The 26,443-nt window shown below is 50.7% G+C and overlaps 4 protein-coding genes across 8 annotated transcripts in view; 1 reads left to right on the top strand and 3 right to left on the bottom strand.

The window, feature by feature from the left end:
* CTSB (cathepsin B) overlaps positions 1–7,302 on the top strand; it is a 7,764-nt gene extending 462 nt beyond the window's left edge. Inside the window, exons 2-10 of the mRNA XM_015859826.1 lie at positions 2,741–2,892; positions 2,991–3,076; positions 3,627–3,741; positions 3,844–3,962; positions 4,431–4,516; positions 4,718–4,864; positions 5,199–5,315; positions 5,706–5,834; positions 5,923–7,302. Of these exons, the coding sequence (XP_015715312.1) occupies positions 2,767–2,892; positions 2,991–3,076; positions 3,627–3,741; positions 3,844–3,962; positions 4,431–4,516; positions 4,718–4,864; positions 5,199–5,315; positions 5,706–5,834; positions 5,923–6,020 (1,023 nt within the window). The 5' untranslated portion in view covers positions 2,741–2,766 and the 3' untranslated portion in view covers positions 6,021–7,302. The remainder of the gene's footprint in view (positions 1–2,740; positions 2,893–2,990; positions 3,077–3,626; positions 3,742–3,843; positions 3,963–4,430; positions 4,517–4,717; positions 4,865–5,198; positions 5,316–5,705; positions 5,835–5,922) is intronic.
* Positions 7,303–7,658: 356 nt separating this feature from the next.
* Positions 7,659–17,501, bottom strand: FDFT1 (farnesyl-diphosphate farnesyltransferase 1). Its single transcript, XM_015859785.1, is given in 10 exon segments — positions 7,659–9,167; positions 10,184–10,240; positions 10,243–10,338; positions 10,750–10,842; positions 10,844–10,927; positions 11,769–11,960; positions 12,294–12,422; positions 13,103–13,286; positions 15,916–16,013; positions 17,328–17,501. Coding segments are annotated over 10 exon segments (1,257 nt in total). The 5' UTR covers positions 17,430–17,501; the 3' UTR covers positions 7,659–8,945.
* Positions 17,502–18,125: 624 nt separating this feature from the next.
* Positions 18,126–21,276, bottom strand: NEIL2 (nei like DNA glycosylase 2). 3 transcript variants are annotated; one of them, XM_015859788.2, is made up of 5 exons: positions 21,220–21,276; positions 20,021–20,197; positions 19,537–19,871; positions 18,691–18,887; positions 18,126–18,479 (listed from the first exon to the last, which is right to left on the bottom strand). In XM_015859788.2, exons 2-5 carry the CDS (start codon positions 20,156–20,158, stop codon positions 18,163–18,165), a joined length of 987 nt encoding a protein of 328 aa, XP_015715274.1. In that variant the 5' UTR covers positions 20,159–20,197; positions 21,220–21,276; the 3' UTR covers positions 18,126–18,162. The 3 variants fall into 3 exon arrangements, with proteins under 3 accessions (XP_015715274.1, XP_015715275.1, XP_032299376.1); XM_015859789.2 differs by lacking the exon at positions 21,220–21,276 and adding an exon at positions 21,116–21,157; XM_032443485.1 differs by lacking the exon at positions 21,220–21,276 and adding an exon at positions 21,116–21,157 and having other exon boundaries at positions 19,537–19,712.
* Positions 21,277–21,606: 330 nt separating this feature from the next.
* The window catches only part of GATA4 (GATA binding protein 4), a 26,512-nt gene continuing 21,675 nt past the window's right edge, over positions 21,607–26,443 (bottom strand). For all 3 annotated transcript variants that reach the window (XM_032443484.1, XM_015859787.2, XM_015859786.2), the window contains one exon: positions 21,607–25,985. In XM_032443484.1, coding sequence (XP_032299375.1) covers positions 25,803–25,985 — 183 coding nt within the window. In that variant the 3' untranslated portion in view covers positions 21,607–25,802. The remainder of the gene's footprint in view (positions 25,986–26,443) is intronic.

Below are 26,443 nucleotides of genomic sequence, written 5' to 3'. Positions count from 1 at the left end.
CCCAGCCCCATCCATGGTGCTCACCCCCAGCCCCATCCATGGTGCTCACCCCCAGCCCCATCCATGGTGCTCACCCCCAGCCCCATCCATGGTGCTCAACCCCCAGCCCCATCCATGATGCTCATCCCCCCCCCCTTGGTTCTCCCTCCTGGATGCTCCCCATGGTGCAGCACAGCACTGCAGCATTCACCCTTCAGCTTGGGGCTGGTGGTTTTAGGGTGAGGAGCCTGGGCAGTGCTTGGGCGGTATAGTTTATAGGAAAAGGAAGAGAGAAATCAGTGTGGCTGCATCTGGGAGCAGCTCTCTACATGAGCATTGCGTCATAGGGTTGCCTGTGTTGGAGGGGATTTTTAAAGACCTTCTGGTGCAGTTCCCCTGCAGTGAACACCCACAGCTCCATCAGGGTTCAGAGCCTGCACCAAACATGAGCACCGTGAACCTTCTTTTTGCTATATTTCTTCAGGCTTTCCTGGCAAGGAATGGGTTTTGGTGCGTGTCCCCAGCCAACAAGCCAGGCTGGTTGGCCAGCTGGACTTGCTCACTGCTTGCACGCTGCCTTGTGGCTCAGTCATACACAAACACTGGAGCCAGAACAAAGGACAAAGCTCCTTTCTGGGGCCAAAGGCTCCTGCAGGAGGAGGACACATGACTTGGGTGCCCTGGAGGGGTTGGTGATGGGTTAGATGTTATCTCCCATAGACGCTTTGGGATGGGTGTGCATCCCTGCATGCCTAGAGGGCTCTGGGCCTTACACTGAGTGTGCTTCAGTGCTCTGCCTTATCTCCCAGCCTGAGAGTGGGTCATGTGAGCTGCTCTGCTTATTTTGGTGTGGTTTCTTTTCCGCCTGTGCAGGGAGAGCAGGGAAATGAGTGTTGTGCTGAGCTGGGCTGACAGGGGGACGACCTCTGCGGTGGGGTTTGCAGTGGAAAGCTTTGCTCAGCTGCTGCTGCATAGACAACTGCAATGGGAGGAGGCTGAGCATCTCTGTCTGTGTGTTCATAGGTCTGGCTGTGAGAGGAGGGCAGGGAACCTCTGACTTCAGCAGGGATGGAGAGAGGCGATGCCTCCTTGCAGGCAGATCTCACTGCTGCAGCTGCTTAGGGTGATATCAGGCTGTATGCACAGACAACCCACAAAGAGTGGGTTTCTGTAGGTGCTGTGGCTGATGCCAGTTTGCTGTTAGTGCTGCTCTCAGCATCTGAAATGGCTGCACAGCTCCATGGGGTGGAAGGGGGTGAGAATGGTGCATGATAGCACTGCTGGGGAGCTGTTGAACTGTTGTGCTCTTCGGCCTTATCTGCGGGCACAGAGATATGGTGGCAGAGCTTCACGTGACTTCCCCCAGGCGGAAATGCATCCTGGGCTCTTCTATAGATAGATGTGCTGCTGCACGGGGCCCTATTGCTAAATCCATGGGGGCGGGGAGGGAGGAATCACATGAGAGCTGGGCTTTCCCCTTCCATCTTTACCCCAACCCTGCATGGAGTCACGGGGTGCTCGGCCTCATCCAGCTGGGAGCACCAAACCCCCCCCATCCCATATCCCTGCAAGCAAAGCTTGCTGCAGGTTGGGGAGGAGCTGCTTTGCTTGCTGCAGTGACTCTGGAGGTTGCTGTGGGGAGATTTGGCTGCTGCTGGCTGTGAGCCACGTTTCGGGGTATAAGCAAACTGTGCTGCATGAAATGCAAGCGCTGCTCAAAGGGGAAAAGTGCCTGGAAAAGAGCGGTGTCTCCTTTCGGTTTGGCTGGTCTGGGTTGTCCGTCACGGTCATATTTGTGAGCACCCTGATGCAAACAGACAGGGATCAGGTGGCTGCTCCTGTCTGTGTTCTGCTCCAGGAAATCCAAGCTTGGCTGCTGGGAGGGTGGAGGAGGGGGGGTATTTATAGCCCTGCAGCAGGGGCCCATCCTCTGGCATGGGAGAAACCTCTATGTGAGCAAATGTGTTATAGAAGTGATATTTGGGGTGGGAGGACCTTGCTGGCAGCTTGGTCTAATGGCTGGCAGCTCTGCCCATGGCAGGGGGGGCTTGAAACTAAATGATCTGTGAGGTCCTTTTCAAGCTGATCGTGTGAGCCATGCAATGTTGCTGGAAGTATCGAGAGGTTGGGGGGGAAGAGTCAATAAATAGTGGGGAAATGAAATAAAGCAAAGAGCTCCTTTATGCAGTTGGCTGCAGCCATCTGGGTTTGCTGCTGGTGGAAAGTAGGGCACTCCTGCTGGGCTTGCTTCTCTGGAAGGGCTGAACTTGGCTGCAAGTGGGTGGAGGCGGCTTGCATGGGGCTGTGTGTGTGTGTCCTTATCTCTTCTTGCAGCTGCAGGGCTGCTTTGGCCTGTTGGGCCAGCAGGGCTTAAACCTGGGCTTGCAAGAGGGAAAAGTGGGGGATAAAGGGCATGGAGTGATGGGACACCACGCTCAGCCATAGGGATGGAGTTTGGGGATGCTGTGTGGGGACAGAGGTTGGGCTCAGTGATCCCTGTGGGTCCCATCTGACTGGAGGATGTTCCAGTGAGTTTGTGGCTTCTAATACCCTCTAAGTTCAATCCCTTGGATCTGCTTCAGAAGGGACTTTCCTGCTGCTGTTAATCCTGCAGGGTTGCAGTGTCTGATCGCTTCTGAGCAGCAGGGAGGGAGTTATTACTGTGCTTCTGTGTCCTTCCTGACCTTTCCTCCCACATGGTGCTCTGTCAACCAGAGCTCAGGTGGGGACATCTCTCAACCGTACCCAAATCTGGTTGCAGGTGCAGTGTCCCATTCAGCAGCCAAGATGTGGCCGTCCGTGTCCATCCTGTGTGTCCTGGTGGCCTTCGCCAATGCCCGCAGCATTCCTTACTACCCACCCCTCTCCAGTGACCTGGTCAACCACATAAACAAGCTCAACACCACCTGGAAGGTGAGTGCTGGTGTGGGCTTGGTGGGGGTGCATTGAGGGACAACCTGGGTTGAGATGTGAGCTGGGAGTCTCATCACGGTGACTGTGTCTCTGTCCAGGCAGGGCACAACTTCCACAACACTGATATGAGCTATGTGAAGAAGCTCTGTGGCACCTTCCTGGGTGGGCCCAAGCTCCCTGAAAGGTGAGTGATGGGAGGGGGTGTGGGCAGCCTTGCAGGAGCTGCTGTGGGTGCTCCTGGAGTCTCCGTAGGGGTTGGGGAGGGTCTTTTCCATATGGTCTCACTCAAGATGATCTGCTCCATAAGCTTTCCTGGCACTGAGGTCATTACAGCCCTTCATAGAATCCTAGAATGGCCTGGGTTGAAAAGAACCATAATGACCATCTAATTTCAACCCCCCTGCTATAAGCAGGGTTGCCAACCAGCAGCCCAGGCTGCTCAGAGCCACATCCAGCCTGGCCTTGAATGCCTGCAGGGATGGGGCATCCACAGCCTCCTTGGGTGACCTGTTCCATTGCATCACCACCCTGTGTGATGTGGGTGCGTCCTGCCAGCTACTTGAGTGACCATGTAAAGTTGTAATCCTTGAAACTCAAAGCACTGGAGGAGCTGCTGACCCGACCTGAAGACTTCAGAAGTGTTTGTTCTCCTTAAGTAGGCAAATAATAAGAGCACTCCTCCTCCAGGTCACCTTCAGAGGCCGTAACAAGCCTTCCTTCTATCTCCTTTGCAGGGTAGATTTTGCTGCGGATATGGATTTGCCGGATACCTTTGACTCAAGGAAGCAGTGGCCCAACTGTCCCACCATCAGCGAGATCAGAGACCAGGGCTCCTGTGGCTCTTGCTGGGTAAGGACATGATGGCTTCGGGTCATGCTGGTATAGAGTTTGGTTTCTCTTCTCATGGATGGCTCTAATGGCCTTCCCTTGTCTTTTGGGGGCTGCCCACAGGCTTTTGGTGCTGTGGAAGCCATTTCAGATAGAATCTGTGTTCACACCAATGCCAAGGTGAGCGTGGAGGTGTCGGCAGAGGACTTGCTGTCGTGCTGTGGCTTCGAGTGCGGCATGGGGTGAGCTGTTCCTGGCACTTGTTTGCTTCAAGGGTGGGTGGGAGGAGCAGGGACACAACCCAGAGGTGCCTGATATTGATGCATCTTGTCTTGCCCCATCCCTGATCACCTTATGTAGAGAGGGCAAGCATATCATGTTAGCTGGCCAAAGGATATTCTACTAACCACAAAGGCTTAGTTTTCAGGCACTAGCCCTTCATCTGTGGCTTTTTGTGTTCTCTGGGAGCAGGGCTGGGAGACAGGTTTATCAAGCAATGGTGGCAGAAGGTGATTAGGGAGATGGCAAGGAGGCTCCAGGCACTGCAGCCTTAGACATAGGTTCTCTTAGCTTCTTGCTGTTAGCCTTTAAATGATTGATGTGCAGAATGTTTCCCTCTATTTGTCCCAGACTGGCTCAGTTCCTCCCTTGGAAGGGAATGGCTTTGGCTCTGAGCAGGCTGGAGTTCATACTGCTGCCTCTTTCTGCAGGTGCAATGGTGGATACCCCTCTGGTGCATGGAGGTACTGGACAGAGAGGGGCCTTGTGTCCGGGGGTCTCTACGACTCCCATGTGGGTAAGTCCTGATGTATTCACTGGTGAAAGCAAAGAGGAGCATCTCTGCTTGCTTATAGGATTGTGTCCTTGGGGGCATGCTGGTCTGCATCCTAGCAGCTGCTCCTTCCTTCAGGGCTGAGCCTTGGGCCCATCTGGTTCTTGCTGTTGGGAATGGGGGCATTGGGGGACAGTCAGTTAATGGCATCTCTGCCCTTACCAGGCTGCCGGCCCTACACCATCCCACCCTGTGAGCACCACGTCAATGGCTCCCGGCCGCCCTGCACTGGGGAGGGAGGAGAAACCCCCAGGTGCAGCCGGCACTGCGAACCTGGCTACTCACCTTCCTACAAGGAGGACAAGCACTACGGTAAGGGATGTGGCCTCCAATGCTGCTCAGGAACTCAGACCCTCAGGATGGTTGGTTCTTGGGTCACAGATAAGCCTATCAGATGTAGTTGGTATTAATTGAGATGGAGGAGCTGGTGTTGGTTCTGTACACGAGGTACAGAAGTAGGACTTGGAGTTAAATGGTTCCTTCTGGAAATGTGTTGGAGCCCACTTTCCCTGCTGGGTTGTGTGATGGTCTCCAGAGTAGGAAAAACCATCTTGGCATGAGCTCATTGAGTCACGGTGCAGCTATCCTAAGGTCTGCTGGGCTCTTTTGTGCTGTGCTGATAGTAGGACTTCTTTTACCTTGCTAGGCATCACATCATACGGTGTCCCTCGCAGTGAGAAGGAAATCATGGCTGAGATCTACAAGAATGGCCCAGTGGAAGGAGCCTTTATTGTCTATGAGGACTTCTTGATGTACAAATCTGGTGAGCATCAGCACCAAGGCTTTGCCTGCTGCATCTGTGTGGCTCTTTTGCAAGTCTGAAAGGAGTTCTCAAGTTCACAGTAGAACTGCTGGAGTTACAAGGGACCCTTCAGGGCCATCTGTCCCACTGCCTGCACTGAACAGGGACACCCACAGCTCCATCAGTGCTCAGAGCCCATCCAGCCTGACCGTGGCTGTCTGTAGGGATGGGGCTCCACCACCTCACTGGGCAACCTGTGTCAGTGTTTCCAAACTCTCCCTTGTTCCATTTTAAGCTTTGGGTTTGAGTGCATTTAACAAAATAACCCCACGTTCTCAGCTGGTCTGTGGGGTTTTGCGTAGAATCCATAGGTGCTGTACAGCAGAAGGCCATTGACGTGTTGCCTTGCAGGGGTGTACCAGCATGTGTCAGGGGAGCAGGTTGGAGGCCACGCCATCCGGATCCTGGGCTGGGGAGTCGACAATGGGACCCCGTACTGGTTGGCTGCCAACTCCTGGAACACCGACTGGGGGGATAACGGTGAGGAGCACGGAGCTGTTAGTGCTGGAGGGTCTCCTTGGGTGTTTGGTATAGAGGGAGGTGACTTCTCTTCATGTTATCCTTCCAGGCTTCTTCAAGATCCTTCGTGGAGAGGACCACTGTGGCATTGAGTCCGAGATCGTGGCTGGCGTCCCCAGGACGGAACAATACTGGACCAGGGTGTAACCATCCTCCCGCATCACTGCTGATGAGTTGATCACACCACACAAATAATCCCAAGTCCCCTGATGCTTTTAACTGATAGCGGGTTGGGCGCAGAGCCCCCTCCCCCCCCACTCTTAAGAGACTATAGTTGAGGTTCTTTTAATTAAAAGCTTTTTATCTTTTTATTTCGTTCTGGTTTTAGTTGTACGGTGGAGCTGGAGGTGGCAGGACCCTTATTGGTGTGAGCTGCTGTCTGCAAGCCCTGGTGGGTCACAGCATGAGGGCATTCCCTGGAGGGCTCTCTGGCCCTATGTGCTGTAGTTTTTGGGTAACTCAGAGCCCTTCCAGTCTAGTTGTATTACTGGTAGGTGGGAAGCATTGTGCTGGGAATAGGAACTTGGTGGGGCAGCAGAGGTAGGACATGCAGGCTGCATCCATGCATGGCTTGTGCACCTGTGGCTGGGCTGGTCCGGCTGTTGGTACCCAATAGGAGCAGGGTGTGCAAGAGTGCCTGTGCCTTGCTGGGTAGGTTTGGGCTTTGTAATGAGAAGAAACTGAAGAACCTGATGTGGGGCTGGCTCTGGCTGGAGCTGCACAGAGCCCCTCCTGCCTTTGATAAATCCTTTTGTGCACTGCTCCATTATTTTGGCTGCTTTTTAAACCACTCCTTTCTTAACTCTTTTTTTTTTCCTCCTTCCTGCTGTAGTCTGGGGTTATTAATTATAGGGAAAGGCCTGGCCTGAGCTCCACGAGCCTCTGATCAAATGTCCTGCAGCACTTGGGAGCGTGCTGGGAAGGAAGAGCTGCTTCTATCCAAGGCAGCTCGGTTGTGCTTTGGGTCGTGCCTTGGCAGGGGTGCTGCTTTTAGCAAGTCAGTGTGGTGCTTTGGGACTGCAGATGCTGAATGTTGGGTGCAAACAAGGGGTGTTCCCCAACCCTGCTGCAGGGAGCTGATGCAGATGCCTGCAGGTATCTTGCTAATTTGCGCACCACTAAAGCTTTCTTTGAGCCACAGGTGTCAAGGAAGAAATAACCTTATAGGGTTTTTTTTTTTACTTGGGGGGGTGGGAGGTGTAATAAGTGTAGGAGGAATCGTGTGATCTGCCAATGCTAATGTAATGAAAGAGCTTTGTATTCCCTCTTGAAGCACAGAGTATATTGCTGAGCTAATGCCACAGGGCTGACAGTGAGTGAAGCAACCTCTCCCCTCGTACTGTAAAATAGCCCCGTATCTCTGCTTACTCAAACAGAACTTTGGTGTGTCTGAATGAAACGACTGTGCCAATAAATGATTTCTCCAACACTTTGTGGTCGCTTCTGCTTCATGGGCTAAAACAGCATCAAACTACACATAGTGTGGTGGGGGGTTGAAACTTTATCATTATGGCCCTTTTCAACCCAGGCCCTTCTATGATTCTTCTCATTGCTTTGCTGTCCTGGAAGCCAAGTGTGACCCTTTGATATATGTCTTCATGTGAGTGCAGATTGCTCTGTGCTTTGGCCAGGGTGGCTGCATCCAACAGGACACTTCCAGCCTCAACACTGAGGAAACACAGTGTGAGTTAGGAAGCATCCACACTCAGCTGAGCTGAGGGCTACAACTTGTGGCATAGCAAAGAACTACTACCCCAATACGAGAAATAACCAGCTTGAAACACGTTTTTTCTTTCCAAAGAAAACTTTTAATTTCAACAAGACAGGAAGCTGCACAAAGGGAGCTACCACAAGTTCTTTTGAACAACAGCTTCAAACTATCTACATCAGTCCTTGTGGAGTAGGGGGGTCCTCCCTCCATGTAACAGTCTGGCCACACGGGCTTGGCCTTGCAAAGGCCACTGAACTACCTGGTAGGTTTTGCTCTGTCCTGTACCAGGCTGTCCCCCCCATCACACAAAGCAGCAGTGGAGGATTAAGGACACTGAAAACAATTAAACCCCAGCAAAATGGGACTTGAAATCGTTGTCTCTTCTTCCCAGCCATGGTTGTTGGCATTAGAAACATGGCCCACATGAAGTCCAGGCTGATGTGTTTTCAAAGGAGCAGCAGCAGAGAACTCTTCCAGTTCATGTGTCAGCTGAACCCTCAGCATCCCCAGCTGCAGCCAAGTGGGGAAACCTGCCCATCCCACCCATCCCCTTGTGCTGAAGAAGTGCAGAGACCAGACTTAGCAGCAGGGGGGTAGGCAGCACCTCCTTCCCCTTCCCTTTCACCACCCCTCAGCTGCTAAAATACAAAGCTCTCCACCTCCACAGTGCAGTGCTCCAAGGAGATGCAATAGATGGCTTTCAGCAGGATGCACGTTAACACCTGCAACGTACTTTACATAACAAGAAAAGGGCTTGTTTCAAGCCTAGCAGCCTCTTCCAGTACAACAGAAAAGTGAAGATTGCTCCTGTCCATTTCCAGGCTGCAGGATTTCACCCAGCCTGGGTTGGTGGCCAGACCTTTCCCTTAGCTAAGACTTGACTTGTCCCTCCTTGCTGAAGCCAGAGCACTCCATACGCTTCCAGTGTTGAAATGATGGGGAAGGGGTTATGTAAGGGAGGCAAAACCCAAAGGCTGCCATCCCAGTTCGGAGCTGGAAAAGGGGTCTCAAATCTCAAGCAAGAAAAGAGGCAAATGGAATTTCTATTTAAAACCATCCTAACCAAAACAAGAATAATGATAATCAGGTGAACTGCCCAACAGGAGAGGAGGAAAACAAATTCAACCCCAAACAGTTAAGACTCCAACTGGCATTTGCAGTCATCTGTGCAGACAAAAGGAGAGGGGACGAGCAGGGTCTGATGATGCCACGCCATCACCCTGGTGCTCCAACCCACCAGCATCCCATCCTCATCACTGCCCGTGGACACGGTGGCACCCGGCCATCCCCACCACCAGGGGACAAGGAGCCTTTGCTACCCATCTGCTGACCTTCTCACTCCCACCACCCACCCGCTTTCTTCAGTTCTCACCCGCCTGGACGTACTCTTCAGCGGCCTTGGAGACGGTGCTGAGGTACTGCCAGCTCAGGGCAGCCAGGAGCATGGCACAGGACAGGTAGATGGGGGAATAGTGATGGCGGGAGGCCATGGGGCCGCTGGGCAGGCTCATGGCACGGATGGAGGCGATGATCTGCTGCGTCTTGTTGGAAGAAGGGTCTGTGCTGGGGATCTTCTGGTAGATCTGGGGAGGGGGAAAGAGGGAACGTGGTTTATATACACGGTTGAGGAGATAAATGGGTTTTCTGTGTGCAAGAGGGGTCACAAGCATCATGTCCTCAAGAATAACCTCATAGTGAATGGCTCAGCTGCTGCACGGGGCCAAAGCCCATTTCCCTTGAGAAGTGCATTAAGCCAGGCAGCCTCTTGAGGGCACCCCATGATGGGAGATGGACTACCAGGCCTCTGACACAAACATCAGCCACAAAGCGGTGCTCTGGGGCAAGCAACTCTGGCCCAGCAAGCCTCGCTCACTGCTGCTGGGCTGCAGCTCAGCCCAAACCAGCAAGGACACCCCAGGGTGATCAGCAGCTCAAACAGTCACCTCAACTGGAAAATGCCATGGTCTTGGGGTTGGCCTGTCTTAAAAGGGAGCTCTAACAGCTCATGGTTTGGGGTCTCCCTGATGCGTAACGTCTTCCTATAAAGACCCTCATGAATCTAGACCACCAGAACCCCATCAAATCCATCACATGGCTGTTCTCCCTGTCAACTTTTAACACACACTGTACCCTGAAGCCACGAGTCCCGCTGCTTTAAAATACCTGCAAAGAGCCATGCCTTAGCTAATGCTGGCCAGGAAGTGCAAACACAAACTGCACCACATTAGCTGCAACTATGGACACGGTGAAAACAAGAGCACCAGCTGCAGAGCTGTCTCTGGGGAGATGATGCAACCTGTGTTATGAAGAAAAGGTGGCTCGCTGAACGTCTCTCGCCTGGTCAGATGGGAAGCTCTGGTGCTCGGAAAGCTGACTCATCTTGGTCTCAATCAGAATGAAGACAAGATGTTGGCCTTCATCTCTTTGCACAGGCATAGAGCAAGGCGATGTAAAGGAGTAAGCAGCCAGTTTGGTCCATGCAAAAACTATGTCAGGTGCCCTGCACTAACTTAGATTCATGGGTCTGCAAGGGACAGCCAATTCCATAGAACAAGAACATTATAGCCAGAAATGACTCCAAGCAAGCTGTTCAACCTACCTCTTCCACATACTGGTACATGATGGCTTTGACAGATTGCATGTTTGTGGCATCCATCGGTATAGTGTGACAGCTTGTCCCTTCCGGATCTTCACTACCCCTCTGAATACCTGCTTGTTGTTATAGCAGGCAGCAAGAGTGGCAATAGCCATCACCTAAGGAGAAACACAAAGAGCACGCATTACAAGAGATCACAAAAGAAGATCGACAGTCATAGAATGGCCTGGGGGGGTAAAAGACAGCAGTGCTCTCCAGTTTCAAACCCTGCTAACGTGCAGGGTCACAACCAGCAGCCCAGCTGCCCAGGAGCCACAATCCAGCTGGCCTTGAATGCCTGCAGGGATGGGGCATCCACAGCCTCCTTGGGCAACCTGTTCCAGTAATAACCTTGGCCCTGGTGACACAAAATACAAAACACTCTGGAGTGAAGCTACAATCTCACCTACAGCAGAAATGGCAGGTACCAGCATAATGCAGGCTACGACATGCTACATAACCCTCCCACCTCCAACTTCAGATCATCTGGGCTGAAGATGATGAATAACCACTTGTACTTAGTAACCTACCTGGGGGATAGCACAGAAGTTGAAGACACTTTGGTTTTTCAGGCGAGACAAGTAAGTGAGGACATCAGGGACGTGGCGGAGAGCATTGGTGATGAAGCTCATCAGGACACTGGACGGCCATATCTATGTTCTCTGGCTTGGTAAGGTCAGAGAGCTTCTTCGTGTATCTGCTCCAAACCTAAACACCAAGATAAGGACTCAGAAGTTAGATGGTACATTTCATATCATAAAGGAGACATCAGTAACATGCAAGAAGTCAGGAGAACGAACAATAATCACCATAGCCTTTGAAGGACTGGGACTTACTAGGCTAAAGGAAGGGCTCTGGAAACACAGCAGTGACCTTCATATAGATAGGGACATTCACACAGATGGGGAATGGTTTGAAACTGAGACAGGGAGGTTTTAGGTTGGATCTTAGGAGAAATTTTCCCCAGCAGGTGGTTGACGCACTGGAACAGGTTGCCAAGGAGGCCTGTGGATGCCCCCATCCCTGCAGGCATTCAAAGGCCAGGCTGGATTGTGGCTCTGGGCAAGCCTGGGCTGCTGGTGGTGACCTGACCTTCAAGTCTTCTCTAAGTAGGGCAAAGAAATACAGTTCATATGCCAGGCTGGTATCACAAAATGCTCTATCAGACAGACCTGCAGACTGTCAGACTTTCCCATTAACTCTGATTTAAAGAGACACAAAGAGATGCTATAATTTTAGCAGTGCACTCTAAACTATGCACCCTGCATAGTGAGCATTTGTGAGACACGCGTCTCATTGGCTACACCCACAAACAGATCTTGGACAGAAGTACAAAAGATTATAAAGGGACAGGACAAAATTACCAGCGATGGAAAAAAAATCCCAACCACGGGGATTTCCAAGACAATTCTAGAGTAACTCTTAAAGGGAGAAGCTGCAGTTCACTATCAGAGCAGCAACAAAAGCACCTTTGATCTATTCTAGCACAGTACAAGCATATCGAGAAGCACAGCAGACATGCTCACCCAAAGGCAATGTTTCCCCTTACCTCTCTGGGCCAGAACTCCCTTCCTTCCAGCTGGTCCTCCAAATAGTCACGGATGATGTTGGTTTTTTGCAAGAAGAGGCCCATAGAGTTTGCCAGCTCTGTGTCCTGTCCTACAATAGGATCTTCTAGCTCTGATGCAGAGAAGAGTCGGGAAAGGCCTATCCCCACCAGCCCAGCAACGTAGTGGCAATACTGTGAGGCACCGGGAAGGGGGAAAAAAGCAAGAAAAAAGGAGCAGTTACAAAGAGCTGCCTATAGCACCCGCCTGTTACACACAGTGATGATCAGCAAGTAATTCACACTATGTTTTCTGCTAGTTTGCATGGCCCTCCTTGCTCCATCTCAGCCTTTCACGCTCAGCAAACTCTTGACCAAAGGATGTCCTCAACATCTGGTGCTACTCTGCTTTCATCACCAAGTAGGCTGCCACAAGAACAGCTGGATGGGTTGGTCACAAACCAGGTGCTGGTGGGTCACCGACTCTCTGCACTCCTGCTATCATTCAGTGTGTCCACATAGACTTACCCGATCCCACTCACTCTGAGAATCCACCTTCTTTTCCAAGAACTCCGCCATCCAACGCCCATCTTTGTGACAAATATCAGAGATCACATCCTGGTAGACCTTTGCCAGGTTCCTGAACTCCATGGAGATCTGTATCATGTGCAAACAAGAGGAAATAAAGACAGTGTGAAGGACAAACAAAACACATCAGAGTTCACCTTTCATTAGAAGACAAGAGTAAGACTTGTTTACCAGGCTCTCATCTCTGGCTACAGATCTACGGACCAACTCCTACAAGGAGAAGTTGTTTCAAGGCCCTCAAAGCACAGGCTCAGTCTGTTCTCAATCTCAACGTTACAAACTCTGGCAGCAGATCAGACACAACAAGATCTTTGGGAAGGCTCTGTGGCCTTGACTGGTATCATCTGGGAGTTACAGGACCAAACTGGGCAACATTTGGCACACGAGATTTCTTCTAATTTAAGAGAGCACCATGTTGTGCTGACCATGGGGAAGGAAAGAAGTTCATAAAATGGCCTGGGTTGAAAAGGACCACAAGACATCCAGCTCCCAACCCCCTGCTGTGTCAGGGGCCCACAGCAGGCCCAGGTGCCCCAAGGCCGACCATCCAGCTGGCCTTGAATGCCTGCAGGGATGGGGCATCCACACCTCCTTGTGCAACTGTTCCAGTGCGGTCAGCCCACCCTCTGCGTGAAAAAACTTCCTGCTGCCTGTCTCCTCCTCCCTAAGAGCTATAGAACCACATGTAACATGGAGATGACAGCACATGAGGCAACCCAAGCAACTGAAGGAGGTGGTGAGTGTCTTACTGTTGGGAAGTCCTCCAGCACCTGCCGGTGCTTCTCCTTGCTCTCCATGTATTTCCATTCCGGTTGATAGAGATAAGAGTGAAACTCAATCAGCATCGGGACTTTGACATCCAAGCTGATGGTCATGTCATCCTCTATGGTGTCCAGGGCACGGAGAACTAAGTAGAATATACAGACAGCATGCCTGCGGGGAGAGAAAAAGCAATCACCTCCAGCACTGATGCAAGGACAAGTGCTTAATCTTGGGCCAATCGAGAAGGTAAGGATAAAATGCCTTAGAATGGGCTGCTCAATCTCAGGGCAGTAAGAGCAGATTAAAGTTGAAAAACATGGCTTCATAGAATCATAGAATGGCTTGGGTTGAAAAGGAGCACAATGATCATCAGCTCCAACCCCTGCTAGTGTCAGAGGTTTCACAACCAGCAGCCCAGCGCCAGAGCCACATCCAGCCTGCCTTGAATGCCTCTGCAGGGATGGGCATCCAAGCAGCCTCTGGGCAACCTGTCAGTGCGTCACCAACCCTCTGGGGGAAAAACTGTCCTCCTCAGATCCAACCTAAACCCTCCCTGTCTCGAGTTTCAAACCATTCCCCCTTGTCCTATCACTGTCCACCCTCACAAACAGCCATTCCCCCTCCTATTTATATGCTCCCTTCAAGTACTGGAAGGCCACAATGAGGTCTCCCCACAACCTTCTCTTCTCCAAGCTAAACAAGCCCAGCTCCCTCAACCTTTCCTCACAGAAGAGGTGCTCCATACCAGAAAGAGTACTGCTGTAAAGGGAAGCACAGACAATGAGAAACACTGGATGCATGTAAAATAATCCCTCAGCTCTTAATGAGCGCAGTGAGTTTCCAAAGGGGGGGGGGATGCAGTCATTAATTGGTTGACAAATGGAAATGAGCTGGGATTGCTTAAGTACTCATTACTAGGTGAAAGCATGGCTCTCCTGGGATGACAAAAGGCAACAGGCAGGGACAATGCGCAAATCTTGGAGGTAAACACCGTTAAATTTGGCCTTTTTTCCCCCCTTAATTAACAGCTATTTAACAAAGTGCAACCTGGGATGTAGCATGAGCTGAATGGCACTTGGAACACGACCTGCATCCATCACATACTGCACTTAAGTATTCAATCCCTCTTCCTCATCCCAGCCTATAGAATTATAGCATCCTCAGCTTCTTCCAGGTGTTGAATTCAGCTCCACGGTAACGTGACTCTGCTTCTCCATTTCTGCCCTAGCTGCAGCTCTGCCATCCCCAGACGAGGTCTCCCACTGTTATCTTGTCTTCCTGCTCCTTAATCCTTGTGTTGCAGCTTATTGGGATCATGAAATCTCCTTGTCCTGAGGGCTCAGAAACTCCACACCTGCCATCCTAAAGATGTTGCTGCCAGGTATATGCAACCTTCATGCAGGGATTGCTACAGGTTGCAAGATGTGTTATTGCTTGTTATCTTAATGCCTGTATTAGCAGACAGAGCAAGCAAGGAGAAATAGAAGTTCAGCTCCTGGCTCTGCTTTCCATGCAACCTGAGCCAAACCGCTGGGTTTCATTGCCTTCCTGCAAAGCAGCCTGCAGACACTTCACAAATGCTGGATATAACTACAGGGCAGTGGCCAAAATACCAGCCCAGGGTTGGGAAACCCACAGACAGCCCAGTGTTAGGGCTGGCAATGTGCAAAGCTGCACGGCTGCAAGCACAGAGTGAAACCTACAGCAACCTCTAGGTTTAACTACTAACCTGGCTTGGGATTAAAAAGATCTGTATTGAGAAGAGCCATTTTGCTAAGAATATAAGGAAATAGGGAAAGTGTGAGCACAAAAATCTCAAGGCAAGCTGAGTCTTGCATCATCTGTTAATATTACCACGTGAAGATTTGCTGCACAGGTTATCAAAACTTGTAAAGCAAAAGTGAGCACAAAGCAAACCTCTGTGGCAGCTTCAGATGAAGCTTTGGAGGCAGCTGATCCCACACACCCCTTCCTGCAAGGTTCAGCCCCATGTTTTGTTGGCTGTTTCCCCCTGTGCCTCTCCACCCCTCCCAGCCAGGCACCCAAAGGCAGCTCTGAAGCTGCCAGGACACACATTCCCAGGGTGTCACAAACAACACGCTGCCCAAGTGCTGCATTTAACCATCTGCTGGCTGACAGCTTGCAATGCTCGGGCTGAGGAACACAGGAGCTGATAGGGAGCAGAATGGAGGCATCGTGCTTGAGCAGCTCTGCTGGGATAACGTGCATGCTTTGCTGCACGTAGTAGGGCAGAGCTGAGCACCTCCTGGAAAGCTTTGCTCAATGTGGTAGAGCACTTCCCAGTGGCCCAGCGTAGCATGGACACCTCCCACCCAATACAGCCAACTAGTGCTGGTATATAAGACACGTACATGGACACCCCTGGCCATCAGCATGAACACCTGGTGGCAATGCATGGACTCCACACCCCCTGCTCAGCCCAACCGTGCACCCCCAGTATTCAGGGCCATTGCACAGAGCCTAAAGCAGCTCAAACATGGAGCCCTGATGCCTGGGGATATTGCATAGCCACCTCCTGCCATACAAATCAAGCAGCCACAGCATTATGGGGACACTGTACAAACTCCACAGCTATCTCAACACCCCCAGCACTATTACATGATCCAAACTTGCTGCTATCCCAAACACCCCAAATGCATGCAAATACTACGGACACCCAGATCTGCTCAGCCACGCCGCCAAAGAGCCTGGGGACACTGCATAGAGCCCTCCTACTATCACAACCCCAGTGCACGGGAGCACTGCAGTCCCCCCTCGACCACCCCCCAACCCCACTCACCGCAGCTCTCCATCCAGAGCCTGGATAACGGCGGCGAAGCTACGGCTGGTCTGATTGAGGTAGCGATAACAGGTACGGAGTCCGAGTCCCAGCGAGTCCTGCGGGCACAACGGGGGGTATAAGGCGGGGGGCTGAAGGCGAACGGCCGGGGGGAGCCCGGGGAAGGCGGCAGAGCTGCGTTGTCCCCTCCGTCCTCCGCCCCGCAGCCTCCCCAGCGCCGTGCGGGGTGCGCCCCGAGGGGGGGACAGAGCCAACGTGCGCTTCAGCAGAGCCCTGGCTTTGCTGCTGGCCGCCATGGGCACAACGGGGGGGTGGGGTATGGGGGCTGGCTAAGGGAGGGGGCTCCGCCCCGAGACCGGCCCCCTAAGAGCGGCGCGCCCCCTGCCAGCACTGCCATGCGGGTAATGCGATGTACCGGGAGCACGGGGAGCAGGGGGAAGCGGCACGGTGCAAAAAGCGGTGCGGGGTACCCGAGTGTCAGGGCTGATACAGAGCATGGGGTGCTGCTGAAGGGCAGCCCGGCTGTGGGGTGCTCTCAGCGGCTGTGATACATGCAGAGCATCCCGGCTATACAATGCTCACAGCAGATGTGATACATGGAGAGCATCCCGCTGCTGTGCGATGCTCCTAGGAGCTGTGATACATGCAAAGCACCCTAGCTATGCAATGCTCCTAGGAGCTATGATACATACAAAGCATCCCGGCTATACAATGCTCTCAGCAGATGTAATGCATGAAAAACAACCCGGCTGTACGATGCTCCTAGGAGCTATGATACATGCAAAGCATCCCGGCTATACAATGCTCCTATGAACTGTGATACATGCAGAGCATCCCAGCTGTGCGATGCTCCCAGCAGATGTAATGCATGCAAAGCACCCCGGCTATGCAATGCTCTTAGGAGCTATAATACAGGCAAAGCAACCCCGGCTATGTAATGCTCCTAGGAGCTATGATACATGCAGAGCATCCCAGTTGTGAGATGCTCCCAGCAGATGTGATACATGCAGAGCATCCCGACTATACAATGCTCCTAGGAGCTATGATACATACAAAGCATCCCGGCTATACAATGCTCACAGCAGCTGTGATACAGGCAGAGCATCCCAGCTGTGCGATGCTCCTTGCAGTTATGATACATGCAAAGCACTCCGGCTATGCAATGCTCTTAGGAGCTATAATACAGGCAAAGCAACCCCGGCTATGCAATGCTCCTAGGAGCTATGATGCACGCACAGCCAGAAGCAGGAAGCTGCTGCAAAGCACCGCGGCTGCGTGCCGTCCCAAAGAGCCGCGATGCTCCTTAGCATTGCGCTGCTCACAGCCCATGCGATGCAATGGAAAGCCCAACCCGGCGCAATGAAAGGAAGCTGGTGATGCTCATAGCAACCGACCCCCCCATAAGCACTCACCGGGTCCATACGAGGCATCACAGCCCGGTACCCGCCCATCTTGAAGCGCAGCAGGTGGTAGATGTCCTCGGGGTGCCCCAGCCATTTCTTTAGCAGCTCCATCACGGTCACACCGCCACCACGCGCGCTCCCGCTCCCGCTCCCCGTGCGCGCTCCCGACGCCCACCACCTCAAACCCCCCCCGCTTAACAGCCAATGGGCGGAGCCGCACCGCCCCCTTCGCCAATCAGCTCGCTCGTCCCATGGCTCGGTGAGCGTGAGGAGAGCTCATTGGGTGACGTCTGCTCGCACCAGCCTTGCGCCAGCCAATAGGAGAGCGGCGAAGCTGGTGTGACGGCCGGCGGAAGGAGCTGATTGGGCGACGGCGCCCACCGGCACTCGCGTGGCCGAGAGGAGGGGCTTAATAATGGCTGCCCCGCCTCCCACCTCATCTCAGCCCCCTCTTAGAGCATCCTCGGGGGGTCCTTATGGGGTCCTATGGGGTCTTATGGGGTCCTATGGGCTCTTTATGGGGTCCTATGGGGTCCTTATGGGGTCTTCTAATTAACTTAACGACGGGTTTTAATGAGCACTGCCATCCTTACCAATGGGACACACACAGATCAGAGGTGGGCAGAGATGAGCAGCACCGAGCGCTGCTGAGGTTTGTTTTCAGCCTTTGGAAGGAGGCTGCTAAGAGCTGATGGAGGGAACGACCATTTAATTGCAACCACACCTGGTCACCGTATAACGTACACCCCATTGCTGTATAACGCACACCCATCTCTAAGCAGACAAGGGATTATCTAACACTGAACGACACAAGACCTTAGAGAAAGACAGGAACACAGCCACGTCACTCATCACCCAGAGCCAGATCCCCACCCCCTGACAGCACAGCAGGCTGGCACTCAGGACACCACCATGTCAGCCTCTTCCAGCCACCCGGGGCTCCTAGGGCTGCTTTCATCACCTTGTGCCCAAGAGGACACTGCTCCTTCTGATAGATGTGTAGGTGCAGCCCTTTGCCTTGCAGCTTGCTCTGCAGCCAGTCGGAGGTGAACCTGATGGCACAATCAAGCAGGTGCTCCAGATCCGATTGAGCCAAGAGAGATCCTTGTGTTAAAGGATGGATCTTAGTTAGGTACAGGACTTCGTTCTTAATGATGTTGCCTGCAAAGGGTCAGAAATAAGGAGATGGGAAGGATGTTACTATTCAACACGATACGATTTCAGCCTGAAGGTCCACCAAAAGGACTGTGTACCCTCTCAGCAGATCAACCCAACATCATAACATTAAAGATTAGAACTTCTAACATGCAGATCCGGGTGTAGGCATCCCACCCTCCCCTTCCTTGCTTTGCCACTGTGCTCTGCATCTCACCCAGCCCTGAGAAGTATCTCTGGTCCAAGAGGGTGTAGCAGACGGGATGGGATGTGCGGAGGGCATCCAATGCCCGGCCACGGTGGAACTCTGCAGACAGGATGTCAGAAGTGGGATCAGCCACTGGAGATGAGCACCAGTGCATTCGGCAGTTGTAGAAAGCAAGGAAGCCTCCACTCTCAAAATACAGCACCAGCCTGGGAGAAGCAGAGGAGATCATTAGCCACAAACATCCCTAATCCATTTGTTTATATTCGGTTCTCTCCAGGCTTGCTGAGAAAGCAGTTCAGCTTTTAAGGTTCTAAATCTGCACAACTCATGGACAGTTATCCCTCCTGCTGCCTTGGAGGCTCTGAAGACAGCAGCAAACAGAGATGATCCCTACAGCCAGTTGCATGGGAAGACGTACAAGTAGATATTGAGACTCCATAACCTCAAATTAAACAGTTCATAAGAGCTGGGTCCACACTGTCCTTCAGTATTTACCCCTTGTTAATCCATTTCCAGTGCCTCTTAATACACCACCTGTGACCTGGGCTCCTACAAATGGTCTTCTCACTGCTGTCTCTTAGATGCATGCTATTAATCCAGTGATTATCCAGTATAATAATAATACAGTGAGTCTAATAGTCAGATGCTGAGGCTGGAGTAGGCAGAGGGCAGAAAACCTCTTACTAAGGGAACAACACATAACACCAAGACAGTGAAGCACACCCAAGGCAAACCAACCAGTGATGACTCCCTGGTTGAACACGACTCGCATCTACTTAAGACACACAATGTCACCACCTTTAACACCAAGGGGAAAGAAGGAGGAGACGGACAGAAGGAGGGACTGCCAAATACCTGGGTGTAGGGTCCTTCCAGTCCCCCCTCTTATTGGCTCTGCTTGCTCTTGAGAACTCATTTGCCCGAATGCTGCCAAACAAGCCAAAGTGGAAGCGCAGCCAACTGCCTCCCAGCTCCCCTGCTGCACTTGGGGCATCAGCTCTGGAGTCCTGCAGTTCCTGCAGCTCTTCTTCCTGGGGAGGAGTCGATTGAGTGCAAACCTGCTCTTGTTTTCCCTGAACAAAGGAACTAGATGCTGCAACAGCCTGTTTTTGCAGCACAGTCTCCTCCACGCTTGGTCCTAAGGGAGAACTGGCTGCCACAAATGCTAGGAATAAGTTCTTCCCATGGACCTGGAGGGGGAAAATAAATAGATAGATAGAAGTGGGAGGTACTGATGCCATTCTCAGACCATACACCTTCATGCACAGATGCAGGACAGCTGTGGCTTCTCTCTCAGACCAGCCCACAGTTTGCTATGGTCATGCTCAGCACAGCTCACCTGGGAATCCTGGAGCCTCAAGGCATTCAGGTCATTCACATTAATCTTCTTGCTGCTTCCCCCCACCTTGGCCACCACTTGCCCCACAAAACGTGAGGTCAGCAGCTGGAACTTCCTCACTGATGGGCCCTCTGGCATCTCTAAATGGTTCTCCTTCTCACACTTGCTGCCCTAGAGCTGAAGGGAAACTTGCAGCTGATAAAAAGAGCTAAAAAACACAGGGAAGCAACAGCCCACAGCAACTGAAACTAGAGCCTTCAGTGGGGCTTGCTTTTGCCCCTTCCAACCCATCTTCTGCTTGAGCAAGGACACATCCTCACCCACTGGAGCTCTCAGCCCGTAAGAGGCAGAAGCCAGCAGCCACCTACACAGGGTGATGAGCTGCAGTGGGGTGTGGATGTACCTCAATAGGGCTGGGCAAGGCAGCACAGCTATAAAGCCTTGCTGCAGTGAGCCAAAGCCTTTTAGTATGTCAGAAAACATTATCTGGATCTAAGACATGAAATAAAAAGGTATTAACTGGTTATACAAACATGATTGCTTTAGCAGCAACAGAAGACTGAGCTTAATCCCTGCGCTTCCTAGGGCAGGAAGTAATCAAATCACACCTTAGCTCCATTTAGCTCCATGCCACATTCAGACTGCAGGCAAAAAGCCAGTAACAGGTCAAGAGCCACCTAGAAGACATGCCTGCTTCTAAAGGTGCCAGCTGCAGTCCAAATCCTTGGGATCAGCTCTTGATACAAAGGGCTCTGCCCATTTCCTTCACGTCTTTACCCCAATTATCCAGGCACCAAGCAGCACAATACAGGGAAGTCACCCAACACCTTCACACACAATGCAGACCCCCTCCATCCCCCAAAGCAAGCACTCACTGCACATTCCCCTGCCCCAAATGCTACACCCAGCCCCCAAGCCATTAACCTGCACACAGCAGACTGAGCAGCCTCCTCCCCTCTTCCCTATTCCATTGCCAGCTTTTTCTACCTCATGCTCTTGAACCACTCCCTTGCCTTCAGTCACTTCACCAACACTCTCAACCCACACCAGCACTGCCCTCTTCCCATCCTTTACACCCAAAAAATCCCTTCTTACACTGCTACAAAGAAAGCCCTTCCACCCACTAACACACAGCAATAGCTCCTCCACTGGCTGCTTAGGAAGAAATGAGTGAGGTTTCAAGTGCTGGCCTCACCCACCTCACCAATTACACCAGGACCCAGAGTCTGGTTGAACTGGGAAAGGCTCTAAATGCCCTACCAGGCAGAGGAGGTTATTGTATGAGGGTTGTGTGCACTTTCAGCTTATGGGTGGCATCTGTGGGCTCAGCTGAAAGCCATTAGGCTAAATCAGCAATGTGCTCCACAAGCCCATGTCTGTGAAAAGAGCAAAAAGATGAATTACGATGGCATGAAGGTGCCCTCCTAGCATAGGAACTCATCCTTTTCCCTCTGTGCTCAGGGTGGAAAACACCTTGGGGTGTTTTTCTCCTTATGCATTAAAATAAGCATTGCTTTTCCAGGTACGCTGTATACACGTTCAATTACCCCCAATCCTCCCCTGGAAGCCCACCAGGAAAGTCAAGATTCAAGCAGCAGCCTTTTGGTTTTATTATTATTGTTTTATTTCCATTAGTTCTAAAGGTGTAGACATTACGTGGATTGGTAGCCATTACTACTTCATAACATAGATATTTTTTACATCTTTAAATAATTACAGCTTGTTCAGTTGGTTGCTTTCCCTCTTTCCCCCTTACAAATCGGTGTCTGTTTCCATGGGACTTCCCCAGCTGACATGGGAATCTTCCAACTTTATGTATGAGAAAAGAACAAACCAACTACCCAAACCAACAAACAAAACCGAACGCCACCCCTGGCACAGTCACAGCTTCAGTCATATTAACTGCTGTCGTATTCAGTTACATTGAGAGTTGTTGATTGGTTTCGAAAGCTCCCTTGCAATACTCCTGAGCTCCTCCTGATCGGAGAAGGTGTCTGATCAGCCCATGTAATTGCAAGTGAAATATGGATCTCTTTGGATTAATTTATCAAACAAAAAACATCAATGCAATTCAAGATATTGCACTTTCACAAGGAGGAAAGACATTTAAAAGTGATAAATGACCTTTCTACCCCTTCCTCTCTCTCCATCCCAGTTCTCATCTTCCCATCTCGTCGTGGAGCCGTAGCAATGATATCTGGTTTGACACAACCCAGATGTGTGCTGGCATCCCGGTTTATGTGTATGGTTAATGCTGAGCTTTAAGGGAACAACTCCTGCAAAGACGTTGGTAGATGCGCTCAAGCGTTTTGCAGGACCAGGCTCTTTGCTCTTTCTCTTCAGGGAAGAGATGGTTCTCAGCTCTGTACTTTGTGTGTGTGTGTAAATACACAAATTCAGGCCTATCGTTGTGTGGTTGATGCTAGAAGGGACCTCTGGAAGTTATCTGGCTAGTGGTCCTCAGCTGGACATCCAGACATGCTGCAATGGAATAAATTGTAGCAGTAATAATAGCAACTCTTGTTTTACTATGTAAGTCTCTAATACTTGTATTTTATTTCATTAACAAGGCGGGGTCTCTGTGCTTCTCCTATCAGTTGAAGGAAAGCAGAGCTCAAATGTAACCCCAGATTTTCAGGTTGAGCTGAACTTCTTGGTAGGACTGCCATTCTCATGTCCTCTAAGTATCCCTTCATGCATCATTTCTGCTGCTTCATGCTTTGTTGGCAATCCGAGGTGCATCTGAACTTCAACTGCTTGTAAAAGGAGTGGCAAAAGAGCTCATTTCTACCACGAAAAGGTTGAGCTGTCCTTGCAGCCCATAGAACCTCATGAAAGCAGATGTCTTGTTATCAGGGTCTTTGTAAATGCTCCTCAGTGTTCAGTTTTTAAGGCTGTGTGGGAAGCAGAAAACCAGTTAGCCCAACTCTGTCATTTAGGTAACCTAAGGGGATGTGAGCCAGGGAATCACCAGACTTAATATCTCACAGGGTTTTTCTGCTTGGCATTGCAAGCAGACTCCTTTAGGGCACTTAGGAGTGTGTTTTATGGACAGGAGAGAACTTCAGCCAGGAATTTTGGCTTTGAAGACAACACAAGGAGTAAAAGGGCAAGGCAGAAAAAGCCTTTGGGAGCATAAGCACTGAGGGAGAAATGCTGCACGTTTGGTCTGGACCTTTGTTCCTCTCCAGGAGGCTGCCTGCTTCCCTCCTCCTCGGGCTGACCAGGTTAGTTTTAAACATCTGAAATGTGTGCATGAGCCAAGAGGCACCTCTGGGGTGTGTTCTTCTCTGTCACAGACAAGATCACAGTTGCATCCCAAGAGATCTCGGCTGAGGAGTTCAAAGCAACGCAGCACAAGGAGGAGACTGACTAATGTCCTGCGTGCTCTTGGAGAAACACCTTCATGTTTTCTTTCACCCCAAACTCAGGTTCTTAGGTGCTATTTCTGGCCTCTTCTCTGCAGGCTTCTGGGCTTCAACAGAACCACAGGATTTCAGGGTAATGTTTTATTAGTGTTTCATTGAACGTCTCTTCCTTGTCTGTAGTTAATAAACTGATGAGTTTGGACCTTACATTAGCTCTGAAGGACAGAGTGTAAATTCTGTGGTTATCTTGCAAGTGGCAGATGGAAAACCTTCCCAGGTCAGGAGTTTCATTCCCATAAGCCAGCTGAAAGGCACTCCTCGTCAATGGGAAGACCACACTTCTTATGGGGAAGCTCATTGAGGAGCCTCAAGGTGCAAACACCTTCCAGACAACCCCATGGCTTCACATCTCCAGGTGAGTCTCTATCATCCCTATAAACCCCTGCAAATCTGAGTTACTGAGCAGAGCAGGGGCATTGTGGAGGGGACCAGCTCCCTGCTGTGCTCCATTTCAACTATCTGTCACGACCAGTCCAGTTGAATCCTTCTCCTTAAAGAAACTTTTCAGCCATCAGGAGGAAAATAGAGAGCTCAAACACAGATAATACAAAGTCTTGGTTTTGCTTCAACCATGTTTGTGGCTTTCCTCTTCACCAAGCCACGTATCTTGGTATTTCATCAGAAACACTCCTTGGGGGAATAGTGAAGAGTGAGTCTAAGATGGAGGGTGGCACCTTATATCCTTCAGCATGTTCTGTAGGGACGCACCGTCCCTCTTCTGGCAGTTCCATAGTCAAGTTCTGGATGCAGGGAAGAAAAGAAGGAGCTGGGGAGGCAAGAAGGAGGGTAATGGAGTTTGGGAGCAGACAGAAACAAGGCTGGAGAATCTTGTAGGATGAGGTGTCCCAGAAATTCTCTACCTGTACAGGCAAAGCTGTCCCTCCTTGGCAATTATGATGCAAACATGGTGGCAAGCATCTGTAGAAGCATTTAGATGGCACAGAGGAGCTGTAGCGTATGCATTGCTGGATTTTGTGAAGCACATGCTGGACAAAGAGCAACTAAAGGTAAGTTAGGTAGAACTGATCCCTCTTGGACAAGGGAATGAGTCTGTGATCTCTTAGCATCACTTTCAACTCAGTTTTCCAGAGTTCTTGCTAAAACGCTTATGGTTAAACAAAAGCATGAGTTTTGTTTAGTACTTGTGTATGAATGGAGTTAAGCTTCTCTTGCAGGCAAGCAAGTCTATGCACATGCTTAGTAAAGAAGATGGCCCCTTCCTGCACCCATTAGAGGCCGAGGACTTTTCTTGTTGTGAAAGGTGAAATCCTTAAGGGTTAGACATGGCAAATGGTCATGAGCCAGCTGCTGGGGGACAGTGGGCACTCACAGTACAATGAGCAATAAACGACAATCAGATTTCATCAATGACAACAAAGACAACAGAACAGTATGCGAAATAATTAAATTAACTGTCTCAAAAGCAACAGCACAGCAGTGTTAAAGAGCAACCTTTCACCTGCTGTGCTCTACAATAATCTCTAAGCCTGGCTTGTAGCTATTTATAAGGGAAAAGCCCAACAGTTTCATCCAGGATTTGATGACCAAGGTGGGTTTCCTCTACCCGCTTCTAGAAAGTTTCTCCTTCCAAAATCCCCCTTTGATTTCAGACAGACTTTCTCCAGGCTCAGCCAACCATCTTTTAGAAACTCAGTCCCATGATTGTGTAGCGATAAATAGGAAAGGAGCTGCTATTAAATACAGACATTCGTTAGGTTTTCAGACCATCTAGGGGAAATGAAGGCGATGCTCAAGATGCGTGAGCTGAGGATGAGGATGTGGGTCTCTCTTTTTTCTCTGCCCATATCAAATCCACTAAAGCCACCACAGCGTGTCTCATGAAGTCTGTTCAACAAACTGTTCTGGAGTTGGCTCTGTTTGGTGGAAGATGGCTGAATAGGGGTAATGATGATGACATTCCCTCTGGTCAATGAAACAAATGGATGGTGACAGGAGAAAAAGATGTGTCTGTGCCACCATTGTCTTAAGTCTCAAATGGCAAATGTTTTTAAATAGACAACCCCCCTCTTCCCCCCCCAATATATATATATATGTGTCCATCTTTGTGTTTCTGGCTATTTCTTAGAAGGTAGTGGCAATCAAATACAAGGAAACTTGTTGGAAGGGAGGAAAAAAGTTTCAAATCCATGAGTTACTTTGAGATTTAAGTCTTCTTGATTTGCTTTGTAAGAGCTCTCCTACACTTCGCTTCAGTCCTCTTTACGTCTTTGTTGGAACATCTCACCATGGCAGGAGAACAGGGGAGGAGGGAAACAACATTGACATGATTATTACGTGGCATCTTCTTCATCTCTCCAGTGGATCAGCCTCAAGTCTATGGGTGGAAGACCAGTTTATGCAGTTATGATGTCCCCATGGTTTTCAGCTAAGACCAGGCTGTTCCAGGAGTCCTGTTTGGAGCTGGTTTGTGGAGACTGGCTGATGGCTGACTGGTAAGCCTGCGGGGAAAGCTTCAGGGCTGAAATTGCAGGATGAATTGAAGATCCATGTCCAGACATGGCAGAGACCGAGAATGCCTGCAGAAGGAGGAAAATCATGTAAAAAAAAAAAAGCTTCAAAATATAACATAGAATCTATATAATACCCAAGGTTTGGGGATTCATTGGCCTTGGGTGTTCCTAGTTCACAAATGCCCTCCTGTGGACTGCAGGAGAAATAACCTTGCTGCAGAGGGTTGCAGGTGCAGGGTCAGTGCAGCCCAGCGACATGCCTTTTTCTCCATGGTTATTTCTGTTTAAACACTGCTGTTCCTCATATGAATCCAAGAGGAGAGCAACTATCATTTACCACTTCTATTCTTCCAGTTGTGCCACGGTGAAAGGCGTAATTATTAAAGCCATAGAGGCTCACAGAGATCAGCTTCCAGATCTGGGTATTGCTCAGCAGGATGCTCACCATGCATGGATGCAGTGCTGTTCCTAAGACATCTAGTGGTGGATAAGGTGCAGAGCACCCACTGTACCCTACAGCTCTG

Source organism: Coturnix japonica, chromosome 3 (assembly GCF_001577835.2).
Source record: "Coturnix japonica isolate 7356 chromosome 3, Coturnix japonica 2.1, whole genome shotgun sequence".
Classification (NCBI taxonomy): Eukaryota; Metazoa; Chordata; class Aves; order Galliformes; family Phasianidae; genus Coturnix; species Coturnix japonica.
This window is presented reverse-complemented; position numbering and strand designations above follow the sequence as displayed.

Bases quoted from the DNA above. Each gene is read 5' to 3' on its own strand.
- NEIL2 (XM_015859788.2), bottom strand. From the start codon at position 20,158: ATGCCAGAGGGCCCATCAGTGAGGAAGTTCCAGCTGCTGACCTCACGT. The intron at 18,888-19,536 runs GTATTTGGCAGT...TGCTTCTCCCAG, and splicing joins TGGAAGGACCCTACACCCAG to GCTGGTGCTGTATTTTGAGA. The intron at 18,480-18,690 runs GTGAGATGCAGA...GACCCTTTGCAG, and splicing joins GAGATACTTCTCAGGGCTGG to GCAACATCATTAAGAACGAA.